The 19,911-nt window shown below is 43.8% G+C and overlaps 1 protein-coding gene across 8 annotated transcripts in view; it reads right to left on the bottom strand.

The window, feature by feature from the left end:
• Positions 1-19,911, bottom strand: part of thsd7ab (thrombospondin, type I, domain containing 7Ab) — a 76,131-nt gene that overhangs the window by 31,383 nt on the left and 24,837 nt on the right. For 6 of the 8 annotated variants that reach the window (XR_015101253.1, XR_015101254.1, XR_015101255.1 and 3 more), the window contains exons 2-11: positions 14,121-14,946; positions 12,011-12,259; positions 11,411-11,595; positions 6,743-6,898; positions 5,214-5,417; positions 4,311-4,505; positions 3,766-3,804; positions 3,372-3,407; positions 2,647-2,887; positions 1,503-1,618 (exon numbers count right to left, since the gene is read on the bottom strand). Coding sequence is in view for 4 of the 8 variants with exons in the window: in XM_086114301.1 (XP_085970427.1) it covers positions 1,503-1,618; positions 2,647-2,887; positions 3,372-3,407; positions 3,766-3,804; positions 4,311-4,505; positions 5,214-5,417; positions 6,743-6,898; positions 11,411-11,595; positions 12,011-12,259; positions 14,121-14,946 (2,247 nt within the window). In the remaining 4 variants the exon portion in view is untranslated. The remainder of the gene's footprint in view (positions 1-1,502; positions 1,619-2,646; positions 2,888-3,371; positions 3,408-3,765; positions 3,805-4,310; positions 4,506-5,213; positions 5,418-6,742; positions 6,899-11,410; positions 11,596-12,010; positions 12,260-14,120; positions 14,947-19,911) is intronic. The other 2 variants (XR_015101256.1, XM_086114304.1) reach the window with 1 other exon arrangement.

Below are 19,911 nucleotides of genomic sequence, written 5' to 3'. Positions count from 1 at the left end.
TAATGTAAGTCTTTAGGGAACTGACCATGTGTTTTTGTAAACACACATAAAAACACATTTACAGTATGTTTGCAAAGATCAAAGAACATTTGGAACCCTGAAATAAAAATAAAAAACAAAACTTACAAAGACAGCGTCAAGCCGTCAGGGAATCAAAAAATGCATTTATATAAACATCAAAGACTAGTTTCAATCTTCAATTTTTGTGAGCAAACTCTTGTATTGGATCTTTTAAGACACTTTCAGGTGTACCTAATAAATGGGCAGGCATGCATATGTTTACTGACCAAGATGAAGCGGCGTCCAATTAAAACGCAAAGTTATTGATGCCATGAGGTCATCAATGCGGACGGTAACGAGTGTTCGCGTGACCGCAACCCGAGTGTGTTTGTCTCCTTCATTGCGCGAACATCAACGGCATCTTTGCTGACACACGGTGGAAGAAAAAAAACAAGGTCATCCAGAGGTCGTCGATCTCTCGAATTAATTATGCACAAGAAGACACGACACGGGTGTGCAGGGTTGACTAGCAAACGAGTCTGATGCTGCCTCTGTCAATTTGTGACGTCAACCATTAATGCAAGTCAAAATGTCGTCATAAAACTAGTCGCGTATTTTGAGTCTTTAACAAACACGACATATCAGTTTTAAGTATATTTTGGTAAACATCAAGGGCAATTTAGAGTTTTCTCAACTCACATCATGCGCAAACACCAAAGAAAATTCAGTCTTCAATTAACTTAAGGTAAGGTCATTTAGAGTGCTCATATAGAATAGAATCAAAATATTTTCGTAAAATCAAAGACATCTTGAGGCCACTTTCAACCCGCCGGAAACGTTTTGTCACCATAAAAGACAATTTGGAGCCCTGGATGAAACTCTAGCGTAGGGGTCGGGAACCTTTTTGACTAAGAGAGCCATAAAAGCAAAATATTCGGAAATGTATTTGAGTGAATAAATGTGAAGTGCGCGTTATTCATCGGCATCAAAGACACGTAAGAGTCCCCCAGAAATTTTTTTCCTCCACAAATACCAAACGCAATTGCTCTGTTCATATTTTGTAAACATCAAAGACACTTTTGGTCTTGGATTTAAGACAAGACAATGAACCGAAAGTACATTTTGGTAAGCCATGAAAATAACATTCTCGTAAAAATCCAAGACATTTTGAATTTTCTCTCAACATGTGTTTTCGTAAACACCAAAGACAATGCAGTCCTCCGTTTACCAAATGTAATGTCCACATTATCGTGAACATCAAAGACATTTTGAGTTCAGTGACCCTGAGACAAGTTGACTTGCTCCAGAAAGCATCTGATAAATGATTTCCGCCAATTCCGTTTAACAAGTATGTCAAGTGAAGGCAAAATGGGCTGGAATTTAACAAATGAAGAAAAAAACAAACAAACAATGCTGTCTGTTTCCCTGCCGTCCGAATGAGTCATCATCAGCAAAGTAATCTGAGCACAGAAGCAATATTTTTTTTGTTTTGCTTGGCTTACCTGCATCACAGGCATCGGGGCAGGATGTCCACTCACTGAAAGGGGTCATGATGCAATCTTTCTTGCAGGGCAGCTGACACGGACGCACCGTGCTGGGCCGAGGAGCGTCTGGGCACCTGCGCGCAGCCACGGGTGGAACGAACTTCAAAAACAGGGAGACTTGCTTGTTTTTTGGAGAATCCCGTTTTTTGACAGTAAGAGCGTGACAAAAGATGATAGGGATTACTTTTAAAGAGTGTATTTTAGTAAGTTTGTATGTTAATGGGAAGGGCATAATTTAAAAAAAAAACACAGTAACATTTCTGGGGTCTCTCGATCACAGATTGTATGTTTTCAATCTTCTTTGATGCAGACTCAGTCATTCAGTCCTTGGAGCAAAAGTGGAAATATTTATTAGCATCTGTCTGCTGAATAAATTGCCTTTTAGTATCGATGGCACTTAATTACTGTTATTATCATCACTGACAAGAGGCAGCAGTTAATTAGGCTTTCTGGAAAGCACAGATTTGATTTTTATTTATCCAAGCGTGGCTGCAAAAGGAAGATACCGCTCGGGAAAGCTCCAAGTTTGACATCATTTTTACTTTTTTTCCTTCTTCTTTTTTTCAATCAATTTATTCAGCCCTGATTCACTTGAAGCATTCGTTTCTCAGCACCGCATGCCCCTTGTTCGTTTTGTCATCGAAATACGCACATTGTATCTGTCAACATTTGCATTTGTCTACCAGACGGCGCACCTTTTTCCCTTATTCAAAAGATGCGGCAAAGCCCATTTTTACTGTCAGCTGTAGGGGAGACTCGCTACTGAAATGACAAGTGTGTGACTTAATGATGGCGGAGAACCGTGTGTATGTAAAAAAAAGATCTGGTGGTGTGTATTATGAACACTTTAAAAACAACCACAGTTACATTTAATAATAATAATATTGTAGGTGGTGTTGATTTCAATTTTTGCATTTATTTAACCATATAAGGATGGATTTGGCAGAATAAATGCAAATACAAAAATATAATCTGCAATTGTACCTGGCTACACAGATAGATTTTTCAATTCTAGGTTATTTTGGGTCATTGTGTTCATTTCTATTGTGCAAGGTGCCTTTCAATAAATCTCCTAAATGGAGCAGAAGCAAAGAGAACTTACTTTTTAGGGGGCACCTGGCCCACGTTGACACGCACACATATGACTTTTCTCGTCTGGACCCCGTTGGAGCAGCTGCCAAGGCCCACGGTCGCCCCCGCCGAGGTGGCGTTGAGGGTTGCGGAGGAGGGGTCCTCGGAGCAAGGCCCCCATGGGCCCGTTTGCCAGTGGTACACGGTGCACGCATGCTCGTTGCAGTTGCGTACCTCCTGCAGTGAACTGCTGTTGGGGCACATGGCGCCACCTTGAGACAAGACACAGTTCAGGTCACCATATCGTATCATGATTCCCGAAAGTCATCCATCATTCATACTAATATATCATACAAAATGACAGACAGGCTATGCTGTTACAGTAATTGCAACTGAGGCATAATTCATAGTGAGCTATTTTAATTTGAACTTGCCTGTATTCTGTCAAAAAATATTGAGACTGAAAATCCGTGATATAGATTTGAATGATGAACCACAATATAGCAAGGGTTCACTGTATGCGATCAGATGGGGGTGAAGCAGCATGTGACTCACATCTTGAGGTCTTTTTTTTTTCAGGCATGTGAGCGGCTAACAAAAAGTCAAGCAAAATCTAGACAGAAGTCTACACTGCACGTGATAGTTGTGTTTGGGTAAACCCCAGTTTACTTTGGACACTCCAAGCATCCAGCAATCCTGAACCAATCTAAGATGCCCACAACTCCAACTATTTGTCTCGTTACAGCAAAGATTTACCCAAAAGTTCCGGAAATTTGGGTACCCGTGAAAGACCTATAAAAAAAACAGTGTTAAGAAAGTCAATCAATCCAGTAACACGCTATGACAAAACAAGCCTGAAATGAACTACAAAAAGGTGACAAGCATTTGTCAGTCACACAGCCATATTTGAGGAGTGCTAACATGCTATTCAAGCTAACTAGAGGTTTGGAATTAGCCTGCTTCTATTACCCTCCATGACTCAGTCACACAGCCATATTTGAGGAGTATGAACATGCTATTCAAGCTAACTAGAGGTTTGTAATTAGCCTATTCCGTTACCCTCCATGACTCAGTCACACAGCCATATTTGAGGAGTGCTAACATGCTATTCAAGCTAACTACAGGTTTGAAATTAGCCTGCTTCCGTTACCCTCCATGACTGTGATCCAGGCCACAACCATATCAGTGACTGTGAATAAGGACACACAAGACAAACACACACACACTCGTAACCAAAGAGGACAGGCAGAAAGTGATGTCACAAAAATTTTTAGGATATTGGGCTTTGAGATGCCATTTCAGAAAGAACCTAAAATGCACCATGACCCCTCCGGCTGGATTTAATTTGAGCTTCTGTCGGCTTTTGAATGTCCAACTGTTGAATGTTTCAGTACTTGCCATTTTCGAACAAGGATCCGAAGGGCAAAATAACAGGTGATTAAATTTTTTTTTTAAACATTTCCACAGTGTTCAAACCTGCTGATGACACACCGTGACACGAGAAGATCAGTGGCCACGTTCCTCTGAGAACATCCTGTTTTGAAGCACCGCCATCGCTATTTTAATCCCTCAAAATGACCATTGAACTCAGTGACCTCCTTGTGTCATGTAATCACTCAAAAATCTGATTATCCCTAAACGTTTTGTGAGGAGTGTATGTCGAACGTTATTGTCGTGCGATACTCGTGAACTCACCCTCGCCGGCGTTGTAAGCCAGAATGGATCGCGTCCTCATCCGTTTTCCCTCTACGGTCTTGCTGGAGCAGGTCTGAGAGCAGGTGGACCATGGAGTCCAGTCGCTCAGCACGCAGTCCCTGGAGCAAGGTACCTGGCAGGCCACGGGATCCGGAGGCGGCGTGGACGAGCACAGGCCCTCGTCCACCGGCTCACCTGAACACGAACGCGAAACTTATTGCCCGTGTGATCTTTTCTCTCTCAGTGGAGAGGGATCGGAGGCAGGTGGATCAATCATAGCGGTTTGTCTCTCCACTGGAAGCATCAAGGAGCAATTCATTGACGTGACAGGTGCTAACATTTATAAGTAAATGACACTGATGGCGGTGATTCTTTCATGAGACGGAATAAAACAAAATGACCGGTAAAGGATACAAAAAAAAAAGTAGTGATAAAAGTCACAAGGAGGGAGATCCGCTTAGAGGATGATTTGATTTAGTGGTAAAGTCAAGTTAATTGCTTGTGGAAGGGAGGAGGTCCGACTCAGCGTTATGGTGGGTGGCGAGTCGAGGAAAATGTGTCATGCATAAAAATCATCAAAGCAGGGAAGACTTTTTCAAGAAAAGAAGTGGAGCGCTTATTTTTCAGAGCCTGTTCAGCATTGCGGTAGAAAGATTTCCCAAAAATGGTCAGCTGTCACTCACACATCTACTAACCATTTAGAACCTTCAGTCAATATTTTAATAAACATCGAGGTCAATTTCAAGTCATTGATTCACCTCTTCTACACAAAGACAAATCGAGTCAAACAAACTTAGAATCAAGGAGCTCAACGTGTTCTCACAAACATCCAGGTCAATGGAAAGATTTCGCCAAAACCGAAATATCAAAGACAACAATCGTGTCCTGAGGCCGTGATCTTACCGTTGCGGTTGACGCACTGGACCCGAGACAGCTGCGTTCCGGGCCCGCACCGCTTTTGCTCTACGGGTACGCAACGGTCCAGGCCAATCGGTCGCCAGTTGTAGCAACTGGGCTGGTCGCAGGGTAGTGCCTCAACCAGGTGCGGGCAGTTGGCTGGGCCGCCCGTCGGCTCGTTGGTGATCTGGCGCCTTCTCAGTTTGAATCCTGTAATACAGGCATGCCGTCTTGAAGACAGTAATAGGGTACCGCTGTAGGATGTATGCGTTTTTTAAACAGGAACGTGAACTAATGTAAACTCAAGGTACATCTTTTCATAAACATCAAGGTACATTTGATGCCTTTGACAAACCTTGTGATTGGAGTGCAGTAAACCTCAAGTACATGAATTTCAAAACATCATCTTCTATGAATCTAAACTAAAAAAATGAGTCTTATAATGAGTTTTCAATGACTCGAGCAAACATTTTCAAACCGGTAATCATCAAGACAGCTTTCAGTAAAGTTAACATGATTTTTCATCACCATCAGCATCAATTTGAAGTTACGTGTGAACTTCAACATACGTTTTTGTTAACCTCTTGGTCAATTATTTATTTTTTTGCTTGAATATACATTGTCTGTCCTCAGTGGTCCGCTATGTGGCCCAACCCTCTGTTGTGTTTTGTTTCCTTTCTGTTAATTCCGTGCGTGCTGAGCGTCTCTCCAATCATTGCACCTGCCTCAATTACAAACCTGCTAGTCTTCATCTCGTCAGCCACACTCACCCCCTTGCAGCATAAAGGCCAGTTTGAAAAGGCACCCGTTGCCAGTTCATCAACCATCTTCTCGTTGCTGCCTAGCTGTTGTTCAAGCCTTCCAGTACACCTCGATTTGGTTTCTCTGACTTCCTTTTGGTTCCTGCCTCCTCGACCTGTCCCTCTTCCTGACAATACGCCAGTTCTGAGTTCATTGTGTCTGCCTTTGCTCATCTCAAGCTAAGCCCAACAATTTTGAGTCTTGAGTGACTTTAACATACACGTTTTGCCGAAAGCGGACATCAGAAGAAGCTCACAGCAGTGGTCTATATTTCTCATGTATCTTTTCCCTACATCATCGACATTAGGATCCTTGACTATTCAGTGCACTTCGAAGCCATATGTTTAGAAGGAATAGGATTAAAATTCCACAAGCCGAGACCATACATTTGCATCAGTTTTTCTGAGACCATTTTAGCTACACTGTATAAGACTTCCAGTCGTCCATCTGTGTAATAAAGATTGCATGTTAATTTTCAATAAAGTTTATTACAGTGCCATAAGTCAAGTGTGGAAGCCTTTCAGTACATTATAAAATGGGAACACACTAAATCTTTGACAAGCGGTGATTCTCCTTTATCTTCTTGCAAGAAAAATGAGACATTGCATAAACCAGACATGGAATCCAGTCGACAAGCTCTACTGCTGCCGCCCCATTTACACGAAACACAATGCCACAAATAGTGAGCCAAATGCTGCTTCACCAAGCCTGAGCTCAGTATCCGGTGAGTTTACCTTTCTTGGCTGACTGCTCGTCACAGCTCTCGAAGGTGCACGGCCCCCAGGCACCCCAGGGAGACACTTGGCACTCCACGGGACAGGTCAACTGGCAGAGCTGTGACCGATCAGGAACAGAACCTCCGCACAGACGGTTCTCCACCGGGCGCGCCGCTATCGGGATAAAAAAGGATGCAATCAGTTTGACAGCTGACGTGATAACCCTAAACACTGAAAAAAGTGAAATGACTGTGTGATTAATTTAAAGTGCATAGTTACATTCATGTAGAACTAAAAAGAAAAAAAAAGCGCTTTCCAGTTGCAACCTGTTTGGATGTAAACAACTGGCAGTTTGTTCCATTGGTGAGATACAGAAGGATTGGTTCAATTCTTGTCTCATTTAATCATTTAACTTTACATCGTTTTTGAATAAACTGCAGAATTAGAGGAGGAAGAGTGAGAGGATGAGGAGCATATCAGGAAGTGGAAAGTAGGAGGAGAGGAAAAGGAAGAAAAGTAGGAAGAGGAAGAAGAAGGGGAGGAGGAAGTCCATTAGGAGTGTAGGAGGGAAAAAGTAGATGAGGAGAACATGTAAGAATAGAGGGAAATAAAGAGTAGAAAGCAGAGGAGAGGGAGCGGAAGATGAAGGAACAGAGAGGAGAGGAACAGGAATAAAGCGGGAAACAAAGAAGAGGTCTGAAAATGAGGAGAATAAAAGGGGAAGAGAAGAAAAGAGAAGATGAAAAACTGAGGAAGAGGAAAAGAAAAGAAAAAGTAGAAGGAAAAGGAAGTCGAGGATGAGGAGGGAAAAGTATAGCAAAAAAAAAAGTGTAAATCTCCTTGTTTTATAGTGGGTCCTTCTTTTCCACGTCTATGATGGTTAATACCTTTCAAGTATCACTTTAAAACATGGCCTGTACAGACTTTAAAATGAGGCACATATTATTCACATTTTCATAATTTTCTATATAAAAACAACTAGCCTGGTATAAAAGAACAAACTGTGTTGGACTTTAAATTGTGCTGTTCTTGAAACGTGAAATATTTCTCTAAGCAGGCGAGGAAGAATTGCTGATTGCCATTTTGCTCCCACACAGAGCGCCGAATATTTCCAGGAATGGCAAAAAAATATGTAATATATAAAAATACGACTCGTGCTCCTGCAAGACATGCAGAAGCTTAAAAATCGGAAGAGCTGAATCACAAATCCTCACGCAGAAGTCAAGTGGGGGGGCTTTTGAAATGCAAAGAGGCCAATTGCACTTATAAATAATTCCTCTAGTAAACACGCGCATGCACACACACACACACACACACACACACACAAATGCGTTAAGCGGTGGATTGTGGAGCCCCCGTTAATCCACGCCTCGTTCAGGAAATACACCAAACGAGCGGCTGCTTTGTTTCTTCTTGTGTTAACTGACAGCTCTGAATGCTCATTTGCATATGGGCTGAGCCAGTAGTGTGCGGTTCATTTGTTGCGTGGGTCTTCAATGGGGTCTTAACCCGACATAAAACCGCCGCTATCACGGCGAAACAATTTTTAAAAAATAACATCAATATGAAACAAAAATGTAATTCTAACAGCACACAACTGTGCCACAAACATCACCTGGAGTAGATCCCAATCGATATTTACCACATCATACATATTTTTGTTGGGGGTTTGTAGAAAGCTGGAACGGATTGATAGCATTTCCATTCATTTAACTCATTTATTACCAGCCAATTCTAGACCAAGTCTGAAAAGACGTTTAAAAACGTCTTTGGGAGGGAATGAGTTAAATGGGGAAAGACCATTTGACAATTTGCATAAAAAGTCACCGATTTGCTTTTTTGTGCTCAGGCAGACGCAATTAAAATATTGCTTAGCTGACATCTTGTCTCATGGTAAGTAGTTTTATTTGGGGGGTGGGGGGGGGGGGGGTGTCGATTAATTCCTTTTACATCATACTGAACAGAGATTTTTCTTATGAAATGTATTCATGTGTGTAGACGTGTTTTGCTGGGTGTACACTTTTGCTCTGACCAATCAAAGAACGGCAAAATGCGGAAATCATCATAGGCCAGAGCTTTGGGACCTGTAATGATGAATTTGAAATGTGCATGGTTAAAAAAAAAAAAAACTGTCCCTTTGCTAATAGATTTCAAATTAGCCAACACTATTAACTCATTCAGTACCAGCCAATTCTGGACCAAGTCTGAAAAGACGTTTAAAAACGTCTTTGGGAGTGAATGAGTTAATTGACATACACAAAGAGGCTAAAATCTGATTTCACAAAAAACAAACAAACAAACAAACAAAAAACATCCACACACGTCCTAGAAGCTGTGCAGAACTAAAGAGAAAAAACTGCTAAGAATAACATGAAAAATGACAAAAAGGAAGAGGAGCGTTATGAGGAGTGGAAAAAGAGAAGGCAAAGAAGCACAAGGAGATGAGAGGATAAGATTAAGGGATGAGGAGCTGTGTGACGAGCAGTGTCGAGGATCGGGTGTTAGGAAGTGTAAAAGCGACTTCCTGGAACGCTCACAGGCATGAGGAAGAGCAAGGGAGAGAAGGGGAGGAAAAAGGAGGGTGAAGGGCAGACTCCGAGGAGCATCAGCAAGAGTTTAATGAGTACGCGGAGGAAAGTAAGTGCTGGAGGAAAATGGAGAAGAGGAAGAGGGAGTTTGATGGGAGGAAAAAGAGGAACATCGAAAAGGTGGATGAGAAAGATGAGGAAGAAGAGACCGGGGAAGTGGGGGGAGAAGATGAGGAGGGGGAAGAGGGACAGAAGGAGCAAAAGGTCAAGGAAAGGGAGAGAAGGAGGGGGACAGGGAAGACGAGGGGGGGTGGGGGGGGGGAAATGAGGAAGTGGAGGAAGAGGAGGAGGGGTCAAGAAGAAAATGGCAAGGAAGAACGGAATGACGATGAAAAGAGAGCAGGAAGGGAGAAAGTGGGAGAGGAGGATTGAGGAAGATGAGGAGGAGTAAAAGTAGGGCAGGATAATGAGGTTGCAGAGGAGAAAGATGAGGAAGAAGTCGAGGATAAGAAGGAAGCGAAAGAGGGGGAGAGAAAGAAGAGGACAAGTTACAAGGGGAGTTCGAGGTAAAGGAGGAAGTGGAGTAAAAGGGGAAAAAGAGGAAACAGCTGAAGGAGGAAGAGGAAGAAGACGATCATGAGCAATGTGCCCTCAAAGCTGCGCCTTTGAGCAGTTGCGCACGTCTCTCACCCTCTCCGTGAGCGCGATAACCCTGGCGCGCGCCACGCACACACGTGGCATTTCGACAGAGGTCAGGTGACTGGAAATATTTCTTTTAAATGATATGTTTTCTATTCTTCATGAGTGGAACAGTATTTCTACAGATTGCATTGAGACTTAATTATGCGTAAAGTGACCCGTGTGCTTAAATCAAAGTAACAAACTTCGGGCTGATTTTATTTGCGTCACAAATCTCCATTCATGTATAGGTTCTATTTTTATATATGGGAGGTCGTTATTTTCGGCAATCTTTGCCAGGGTTCACATTTTCAAATGGTCACTTCAACAACATTTCGAGAAAATAATCTCCCATCAACGGTGAGCTATTTTAAGAACAGGCCCGCGGGCTACTCATGTGGTCTGCCGGGGGGCTAGCTGGTGCCATGTTGGTGACCTCTGATGTAACTGGTTGTGGTCTGAGGTTTTGGATAGGTGTGATACTAGTTTGGCCGCCATGTGCATGTCTGTAGTTGCGCACCGCGGTCCAATGAACGCTCAAGAGTTTGCGTGAATGCTCAGACGCATGGAAAATGAGAGGGAACATCGATCGTGAGGAATATTTAAAGGAGACTACCTACCTGTGATGTGGAAGGAGACAGAGAGGAGTGGGGGTACACTAGGTTTCTGTTGTCCTTGGGTTTGACTCGCTGGAATAATAGGGGCAGATTGCACTTATGAACTACGAGCTAGGCTAACTACACAAGCAACTAGCCGTTAGCTATTAGCCACACATAAAGGGGACGGGGCGCAAGCATGGCGGGATATCAAGCCCAAGTCAATCAAGCAGTTCCATTTTAAGAAAGAGTCCCATTTGCAAGTTAAGTTTGACGCCATTTCACTCAAATCTGATCTGTGGTCAGTTTGAGCTACTCATGTCAAACCAGCATCGCAATCAGTGTCATATAAGTCAGATACAGCACCAACAACACATTTGCGGTCAGTCAAATTTAATAGTGTCAATTTGTCGACACAATTTCGCAAAATCGGAGGTCAGTCTCAGTGCGTGTTTTGCATTTGCTGATGTGTCAAGATGGATTTAGAGATGGTGGACCTCGCTGACTTGCTGGGAGACTATAAGCCCCCCCCCCCCCTCCCTCCCCGCCTGTTCACGAACACACACCAGTCAAGGGAGAGCTCCTGCTCCTCAGAGATAACCACTCTCCTCATCATGCTGTGTGCGTCCGTGTGTGTGTGTGTGCACGCGCCTGTTTAAATGCAACACATTTCAAGCACGTAACTGTAATTGAATGCTATGGTTTTGTATACACCAGTCAAATATTGGATTTGTTATTAATTTTCTGCTAAGGTACAGTTTAACTATGTGCGGTATTGTATCCTTTTCAATTACGCCAAATCTCCCCACTTGAATCTGTCTGTTTGTGTGTCAATGTAGGTGCTGCTAGAGTTTCAAAAGAAGCTGAGGAGCGTCAGTGTTTACCTTTGTCTTTCTCCTGGAAGTCGCTGACATACTTGAGGAGCTCGGCATTGGCTTGGACGCAGTAGATCTCTCTGGTCTGTAGACCCCCACCACAGAGTCCAGTCAGATTGGCGCGGCGGCGATCCTGCTGGCCCAGCAGCAAGTCCACGCGGCAATCAGACCACTCGGTGGTCCTCCAGGCATAGCTGGGAGGCGTGACATAACAAGTCAGACACTGTTTTGAATATCACAAAAGTCACCACGACTGTTGGACCGCTTGACCTAAGAGTAGACTCATGAATCTGATACGATGACTCCTGAATATAATGCAATCTGTTTATTTGCAATAATAATAATAAAAAGAACATGATAGCAATGGCTAGCTTCGTACGGCTCAAGGTCCAAGACTGTTTGCTTCCCAGTCCCAATCAGCCACACCTCTACTGGTGAGCTCTGAGGTCAAATTTCATTCGATGAGATTCGGATTAATCATACAAGTCAAATCTAACACCGTATCGCTGAGATCTGAATTACACATCTGAATCCTCCTCTAGTCAGGCAATGTTTCACTTAGATCTGATCTGAGGTCAGTTAGAGCTACAAGCCAACCCGCCCACTCACACGGCACAGGGCATCACGACATCCCCCTGAAGCTCGCAGGGCTCCTGCTCGTTCAGCGTCGGGCACTCGGTCCCTTCGCCCGTAGGGAATTGCAGCACTTCTCTGTGGCGCTGTCGCCAACTACCGGGCAAGTCGGAGTCCACGCAGGCCTTGGTGCAGGCTGACCAGTTGCTCCAGTCGCTCAGCTGGCAGTCTCTGGGCAGCACGCACGACTGGATGGTCAGAGGCACCTCCCTCAGTGTGCACAAGCTGTGGACAACACAAAAGAATCGCAAGCTTTTGATTTTTCTCTGGCTTTTTGACACCAGGCGCTCAATGTGTGTCATATTTCGACGCTAGCTTTCGTCACTGTTTTAATTGATTCCAAACATTACGAAGAAATGCTGTGGCAAAATATCATATCCAAACGCGCGGACACACACACACACACACACGCACGCAGGCGTTTTTAAAATAACGTGTCTTGTGCATGGGGTGAGGCGCCTAAATGAGAGCTTTCCAAATGACACAGCGGTGGAATTAACACTAATAGCTCGTCAGCTGCGCGGCCTCCAGGGGGAAGAAAAGTCTGAGCTGAGAAGTCGTCTGCTTTCGTTTAGAACATTTCTAATGACTCTGCGTGCACCCTGGGGGGACGAAAGGAGGAGGGATGTGGGGACCTTTGGTAAATGTACCTTAGACCCTCAAACGATGTTTATGTGAGTTCTACACGCAGAGCCACGGTCAATGCTAATGAGGCTTGCTAGTCACCAGGCAGCAGATGCCAACACACTACTGATAGCGTCGCATAGAGCTGGGAGTAAAGTATATCAATATGTACTGTAAAAATTCATTGAGAAAAAAAAGCATCACCGAAAGTCGATGGAATAGTGTCAATGATGAACCATGCCGCTGTCTGCACACGTCAGAAATAATGGTGTCATCGGCATGTGCTGTGAAGTTTTCTGCACTTTTTGCCAAAGTTGCGGAAAAACAAGTGTGGCTATATCAGCGTGAGGAATCAACAAGGCCGGCAGAGGACGAATGAATATTCATGGCTGTGGTGGGCTGCGCAACTGCTTGTTCTTTGAAACTTGTGATGGGCGTCGCCGGCGAGATGCATGAATGAACACGTTTAGTGTATAATACATCACATCACATCCTCCACCACCGGGATGCGTGAACGGAGGCACATGAGAACGCAGGCTCGCCCGCAAAGACTTCCTGGAGATTAAAGAGCAGAGGAAACAGTGCTGGAAAACACGAGCAGACACTGTGGAACTTCTATCGAGAAGGAAGAAGAAACAGAAAGAGCTCCTTATCATCATACATGACCACCTTATACTATTTACACGAAGCAATGCTCAACTTTCATCACAGCGTGATATCTTAGCATTGTGGCATAATAGCAAGATGAAATTGGAGCCAACATTTGTAGAGTAACACCGTAGCCTAACTCCATATCCCAGCGTCGTAGCCTAGCATCTTAGCGAAATTTAATAGCGTAACATTGTTGTGTCGGATCATAGTGAGAGATCATTGTGACATCATAGCCTAACAATGTGACTTGAAGGTAGAAAAGCACTATACTGTCACGTGTAAAAGCCCATTCAAAATCGTAGCACAACATCGTAGCTTGACATCAGAGCTTAACATCTTAGCCTGACATTGTAGCATAACATAGTACATGGCCCAAGATCATAGCCCAACATTGTAGCTTGCTATTGTGGCGTAACATAGAATCATATAGTAGTGGCACAACATCGTAATGTAACATAGTGGCATAACAATGTGGCATAACATTGTTGCTTGACATCAGAGTTCGACATCTTAGCATAGCATGACATCACCATGTATAAACATTGTAGCGTGAGATCATACCAAGACATCACAGTGTGACATCATAGCCTGATGTTTCCGTGTGACATTGTAGCGCGACGGCATACCCTAACATTGTCGCTCAACAACATACTGTGACGGTGTAGTACAAGATTGGAGCATGACATCGTACCCGAATATCGCAGCTTGACATCATAGCGTAACATAGTAGTTTGACAGAGATGCAGAACACTGAAATGTGACATCACAGTTTGACATCTGATAAGGTGAAAACGTTAAAAGTGAAACTCACTTGCGTGGAACCGAGCTACTGTTCCTGTGAACACAGGTGACATCTCGGGTCTGGTATCCTACTTGCACGTCCCAGGAAGAACTTTCCTGCCGGTTCAGCCGATTCCTGGTGCGTTTCTTCTGGATTAGTTCTCTGGTCTCGGGATCTTTGGCTCCTCCACCTCCCTGGCCTTTCCCCTTGCGCCGCTTGGCCTGGCGCGTCGTCCGGGTTTGGGGCAGGACGCAGGGTGTCCAGGCGCCCACCCGGAGGCTGTACATGCCCTCCGGTCCTGCGCAGGGCCCCACTTTGCAAGACTGGAACTCGGTCAGATTGGGACAGATGGATCCTCCAAAAAGTGGCGGTACCAAAACACTTCGGACCCGGTTGCGCAGACCCGTCCCGCAGGTTTTTGAGCAGGATGTCCATGGGGAGTAGTCAGATACAACACAGTCCTGAGGGCACGGGATCAGACAGGCTTGCTCCAAGCGGGGCTGGGGTTCGAAATACTCGCAAATGGCGTCCTCTGCAGCGGACCCGTCTGACTTGAGGGTGCACCCCACCTCTCGGGTCTGGATACCTTCCTCGCCCCCGCTGCAGATGATGGGCCGCGGAGCCCCCGAAGCCCTCAAGGACACAGACACGCATGGGTTCCAGGGGCCCAGACGCCAGTCGTACAAGTCCTTGTGCCAGTCGCACACACGAAAACAGTTCCTCTGGTTCGACGGACGCAACGACTGGTCACAATTGGTGTGCAGCGTGGTCCAGCCGTCCACGTGGGCACACCACACCGCCCGGCTCTGGCTGCCCCCCGGGCCACAATCGCTGCCCATGCACCTCCCCCAAGGACCTGACAACAGACAAACAACAATTTACAACTAAAATCAATACCTACATAACACTTAACATCATGTGAGAGAATAAAAATGAGACTTAGGTTTGGAGTTTCAAATTTGAATCTCAAGACAGATTTTGAGTTGTATGTGTGTTGCAATTGCTTTTTGCTATGATGTCGAGAGCTGACCCGATTCAATCATGTGATCGGAAACCACTACTGACTTACAGCCATAATGAGAAACCTTGAAAAAAAATGAACAATAAATAAATAAAAACATTTAAAAAAAATAATGCATCGCCAAGGTAGGAGATATGGTATCGGCAGACATTTTACAAATGACTCGGACTTGGAATTGGCTGCAAAACAATGTGATAGTGATGTCTCTAGTCATTTCTCAAGCCAGCTCAACTCAACAAGGGCCACCTTGACCAAATACTGTAACCTCAGTTTTCTTTTCATTGAAGTTCAATAAGTTAAGTGCATCCTTTTTGCTTCACAAGACAGATCTGACTGTCATCCACTTAGCACTGAAAGGAAACACCCTGCTTTTAAGGAGGAACCCATTGGCAGCAAATACAATGAAAACAGCAGGGGCCCCAAAATTGAACCGTGTGGAATTCTCTTCACTTTTATTACCAACTTTCCCAACTGGGTTTCATCACGTCTTGTTTTTGCTTTTTATTTAGAGCCTGGTTTCCCATCAGGTTGATGTTGTTGTCTTTGTCCAGTCATCTACATTTTCTTTCTGTCCACCCCCTCTGAAACCAGTGTACTCTTTGGTGACATTTCAAAGCCTGACTTAATTGTAGGCTGACGGTGTAAATAAAAGTGTCGCTGTGCCAAGACTATTGACATGACACGTGGGTGAAAGAAACTCAACGCATTAGAACTTTCCACTCAGCACTCTTCTGTAGCGGACCCTTTGACCACTCATCCATGAAAAACACTATATAATGTTGGAAATAAGAAAAATGTAAAGCTAGGGATTATTGCAGAAAAAAATGTATCTTTCCCCTGTGCTGGGATTTGCTCCATTGTGATGATACGCATTAAGGATTAACTGAAGGGATTGTTATTCTGTTATTTATGGATGCAATTGATGCACTTTGTTATTGCCGTAATCTTTTTGCTTTTACAGTAATATACACGGACAGCTTCATGGGAGGAATTTGTGAGAGAATATGTTTTATTGCATTTCTGTCACGTTCCGTATTTGACAGCAGGGGGCAGGCGTTCTTGCTTGCCGCCTGCACACCTGCCACCCATTTGTTGACGATTGCACCTGCTATATCTAGGCGCTCCGACAGTCAACTCACTGCCGGAGTATTCCACGCCGTGCCATTTGCTATCGTCTATTCCGTCTCAGTTAAAACTCTGACTTACATGACTATTTACTATTATTGCGTGCCTTGATATTCCTCTCGTGTTTGATTAGTATTTTACTTAAGAACTTTCTCCTTGCCGTTTTTGTTTCGCAAGCGTTTTCTGTTATTTCCTGGTCCTCTTTTTGACCAGCGTTTTCTGTTGCTTCGTTATTATTTCCTGGCCCTCTTTTGACCAGCGTTTTCTGTTGTCCGTTTAAACGGGGATTTTGTGTTATAATAAATTTCATTTTTTATGACAAAATTCATTTTCTGTGTCTGCTGTTTCGGGGATCCACTTACCTCTAGTAGTTGTGCACGAAGCGATTATTCTGTCGCTTCGGGCTCAACGTGACAATTTCGATATTGGTTCAACTTGCCAACGTTGTAATAGAACAGACTTTTTTTTTTTACATTTATTCATCCTCTACAATTATTGAAGTAAAAAAAATATTAAATGTATATTATTGAAATCACACATTATTGAGTATATATACTGTATGTTATTTGAATAAAATATTATTCAATGCATGCACAGTGTATTTCTACAAATAACATACTTTTTGCGAGTTCAAATGTGCTCACGTCTCTACGAAGTGAGATGACGAGATCTATTTGACGGAGGCATTTAATGGTCTTAAGTGTATGATGCACACGGCGACTAATTAGGCCACCTGGCATGAACCCTGCTGCTGTCCCGTCACTGAGGTATTGTGGGAATTTTTTGTTTTCGTGACACTAGCACAGGGTGAATGTGACACCACCGCGGTGTCGCCGAGCCCGCGGGAACAAGAACGGCTTTTATTAAAAAGACACCGGGGGCCCTGCGCAAGTTCAGAAGTGTTAATCCCTTAATATATATCTGTCGGATTGCGTGCTTTCCATGCTATTGTGCCAACTAACTGCATTTAAGAGCCCTGATAATGTGGGTCCATTTTGTTTTTCATCTAAGGCTCCAAATTCCTGACAGCAATATCCCTCACTGTGCATGTCATTCCCTGCTAATCTTTTTGTATTCTGCGGATTAAACCGTGTGGATTTTCTTTACAATCTGTGAATGAGTTTTACACAGCACGTTAAAAAGAAATGTCAAATACAGGTTGTTTTTGAGTGTGTGTGTGTGTGTGCGTGTGACTCTAGAGGAAGTGTGGCGTTGATGGTGATGATGTCACTTTATTAAGACAAATTGTCCAATCACGTGTCGGGATGCACGGCCCCCCAGCGTCGGGATTAGATTACCGTCTCCCACAATGCATCACTTTTACATCCCTATCCAATAAAGGGTGGAGGGAGGATAGGCGGGTGCGGGGGCTGAAAGGGTGTTTGGTTTCAAAGACGTGACGACACAGCAGTGGTGAGAATGATCAGTGTAAAATTAGCCCAGGGAGTGTGGGGTAAATCAGGAAACAACACTGCAGTGTTATTGAGTGGATTTTGTTTATTCTATCGTTTTGTTTGCTCAAAATGCTAATGTATCTAACGCAAGCCGCTAAATCAGCCACATGAATGCAGGTTTTGGATAAAGCTATGCTCCCACCCGGATATTCATGAGAGTCCTTAAAAAATATCAAAAGGAAGACATTTGTCTGCCGAGGCAGGGGAACGATTTAACAGCCCTGCCTGGCATCATAATCGACCAATTCCGTTCCCTCAAGACTTGTTGACTGAAGGTTAGCAAAGGCTTTCGAAACTGCAGTAGACTGTAAAACACCATCAATGAAACAGGCACATCTCTACATATTTATCATCAATGTTCTTCCCAAATGAGCGAGAAACCAAGGTGGCACGCCTGGTTATGTCATCTGGACATACTGTATGCGTCGTAGCCTTCTAGCGACGCAGCAGCCAATCATATTGTCCATTCTGCCTCGACGGCATGGAAGAGCCTTCCCCATTTGGATTTGCGGAGGTCAGTTTATGAACCGTCTTCAGTCTGTGCAGAGCTAACGCATATTAGCACACCGACCCCACATACACGAGAGCAACGAACAGCAACAACAACAGATAGCTGTTCAAAACGCACAAGATTTTTTTTCTATTCAACACTACGACAGCTGTTTGTTTGATTATTATTATTATTTTTTGCTAGCTGGATTATAAGTGGACAGACGTACGTGCAATGCGGAAGCTATAGCCGACTGAAAAAGAGAGAGAATTTTAACCACATGCTCTAATACAGTGCCAGCGTTGGATGGAGCATTAATAAAATATGCCCTCACACCGACGTGATCAAATGAAAATATATCTCATACGCTGAAAAACAGATCGCATTCGTGACCAATTTGGTCGCAGTCTCGAGCCCTGGACATGAACGCTACCGCTTCCAAGGAGCTAAGGGGGGCATTTTTAGAGGCCTTAGGGGAGGGCATCTTCAGTTGGCAGGTGGAAGGTGTTGGCTGTGAACATGCATCGTGGTGCCAAGCGTGAGCACATGCGCTTACACAAACACGCAGAAGGCCAAAGGCTGTGATGCATGGACTGGCGTCTGTCGCAAACCTCACGCTTTGCTTTGGTTTCATGTGCAAGATGAGGATGAAACGAGGGAATAATGAGGCGGAACCTTTGGATTTTTGGGGTCTTGTTTTTACATCTTTTTACATTCACACTTTTTGAATTGCAAAACAGCAACACAGTTTGAGTTCTTCTTTCATGTCAGCTATTGCTTTGTTCCCACGACGACAATGGAAGCGCTGGAACCTCTTCACACTTCCATACATGCTATACAATTGATTCTAATTATTAGGGGTGGGCGATATTGGAAAAGCATGCAATATGAGATCTGTGCTGAATATTGTGATATTCAACATGCGAAGAATAAGAAGAAAAAAATCTATACATCAATAGCAGGGGTGTCAAACTCATTTCACATTGTGGGCCACATACGGCCTTGGTAGATGTGAAGTGGGCCGGACCATTAAAATTACACCATACTCTGCTATAAATAACCAAAATATCATGTATTTCCTTTGTTTTGGTATAAAGAAGCATAAGAATATTAGGAAAATGTTGAAATTTAACGAACATATCTTTTACAAAACATTTGACAAAATGACTTGACTCTCTGTTTCAATTGGCTGTCTAAATCTGCTGACAGGTCTGAAATCCTCTCTGGTATAGTTTTCCTCGTAAGGCTAATATTGGCAAAAGCTTGTTGCTTCTCGGGATTAACAAGTTCAGCCACCTTCATCATGAATCTGTTCAACAAAGTCACCATCAGAATACGGCTGTGATGCTAATGTTATCTCGCTAGCAATTAGGTAGCTGGCTTTTACTGCTGTGTTGGGTCTGTCTCTGTGACAGACTGAAACTGCTGTCATCTTCTTCTCTGATCAAAACGGGGTGCCCCCTAGCGGATAATCCACGAATTGCATTTTATTAAAAATATTCATTTCGCGTCTTGTATGCATTTTTTCACTTTTAAATTACCCCGTGGGCCTGACAGAACCTCCTTGGGGGCCGGTTCCGACCCGCGGGCCGTATGTTTGATCTATAGGATCCAACACATCCATCCATCCATCCATTTTCCAAACCGCTTAATCCTCACTAGGGTCAATTGACTCTAATTACGGTACTGTGTGATTCACTCCAATTTACAATTGGGTACAATTCCTTCAGA

The sequence above is a fragment of the Hippocampus guttulatus genome, chromosome 6 (assembly GCF_054856545.1).
Source record: "Hippocampus guttulatus isolate MCC_2025c chromosome 6, RoL_Hgut_1.0, whole genome shotgun sequence".
NCBI classification, from domain to species: Eukaryota; Metazoa; Chordata; class Actinopteri; order Syngnathiformes; family Syngnathidae; genus Hippocampus; species Hippocampus guttulatus.
The sequence above is the reverse complement of the archived record's forward strand: the minus strand, read 5'-3'. Positions and strand labels throughout refer to the sequence as shown.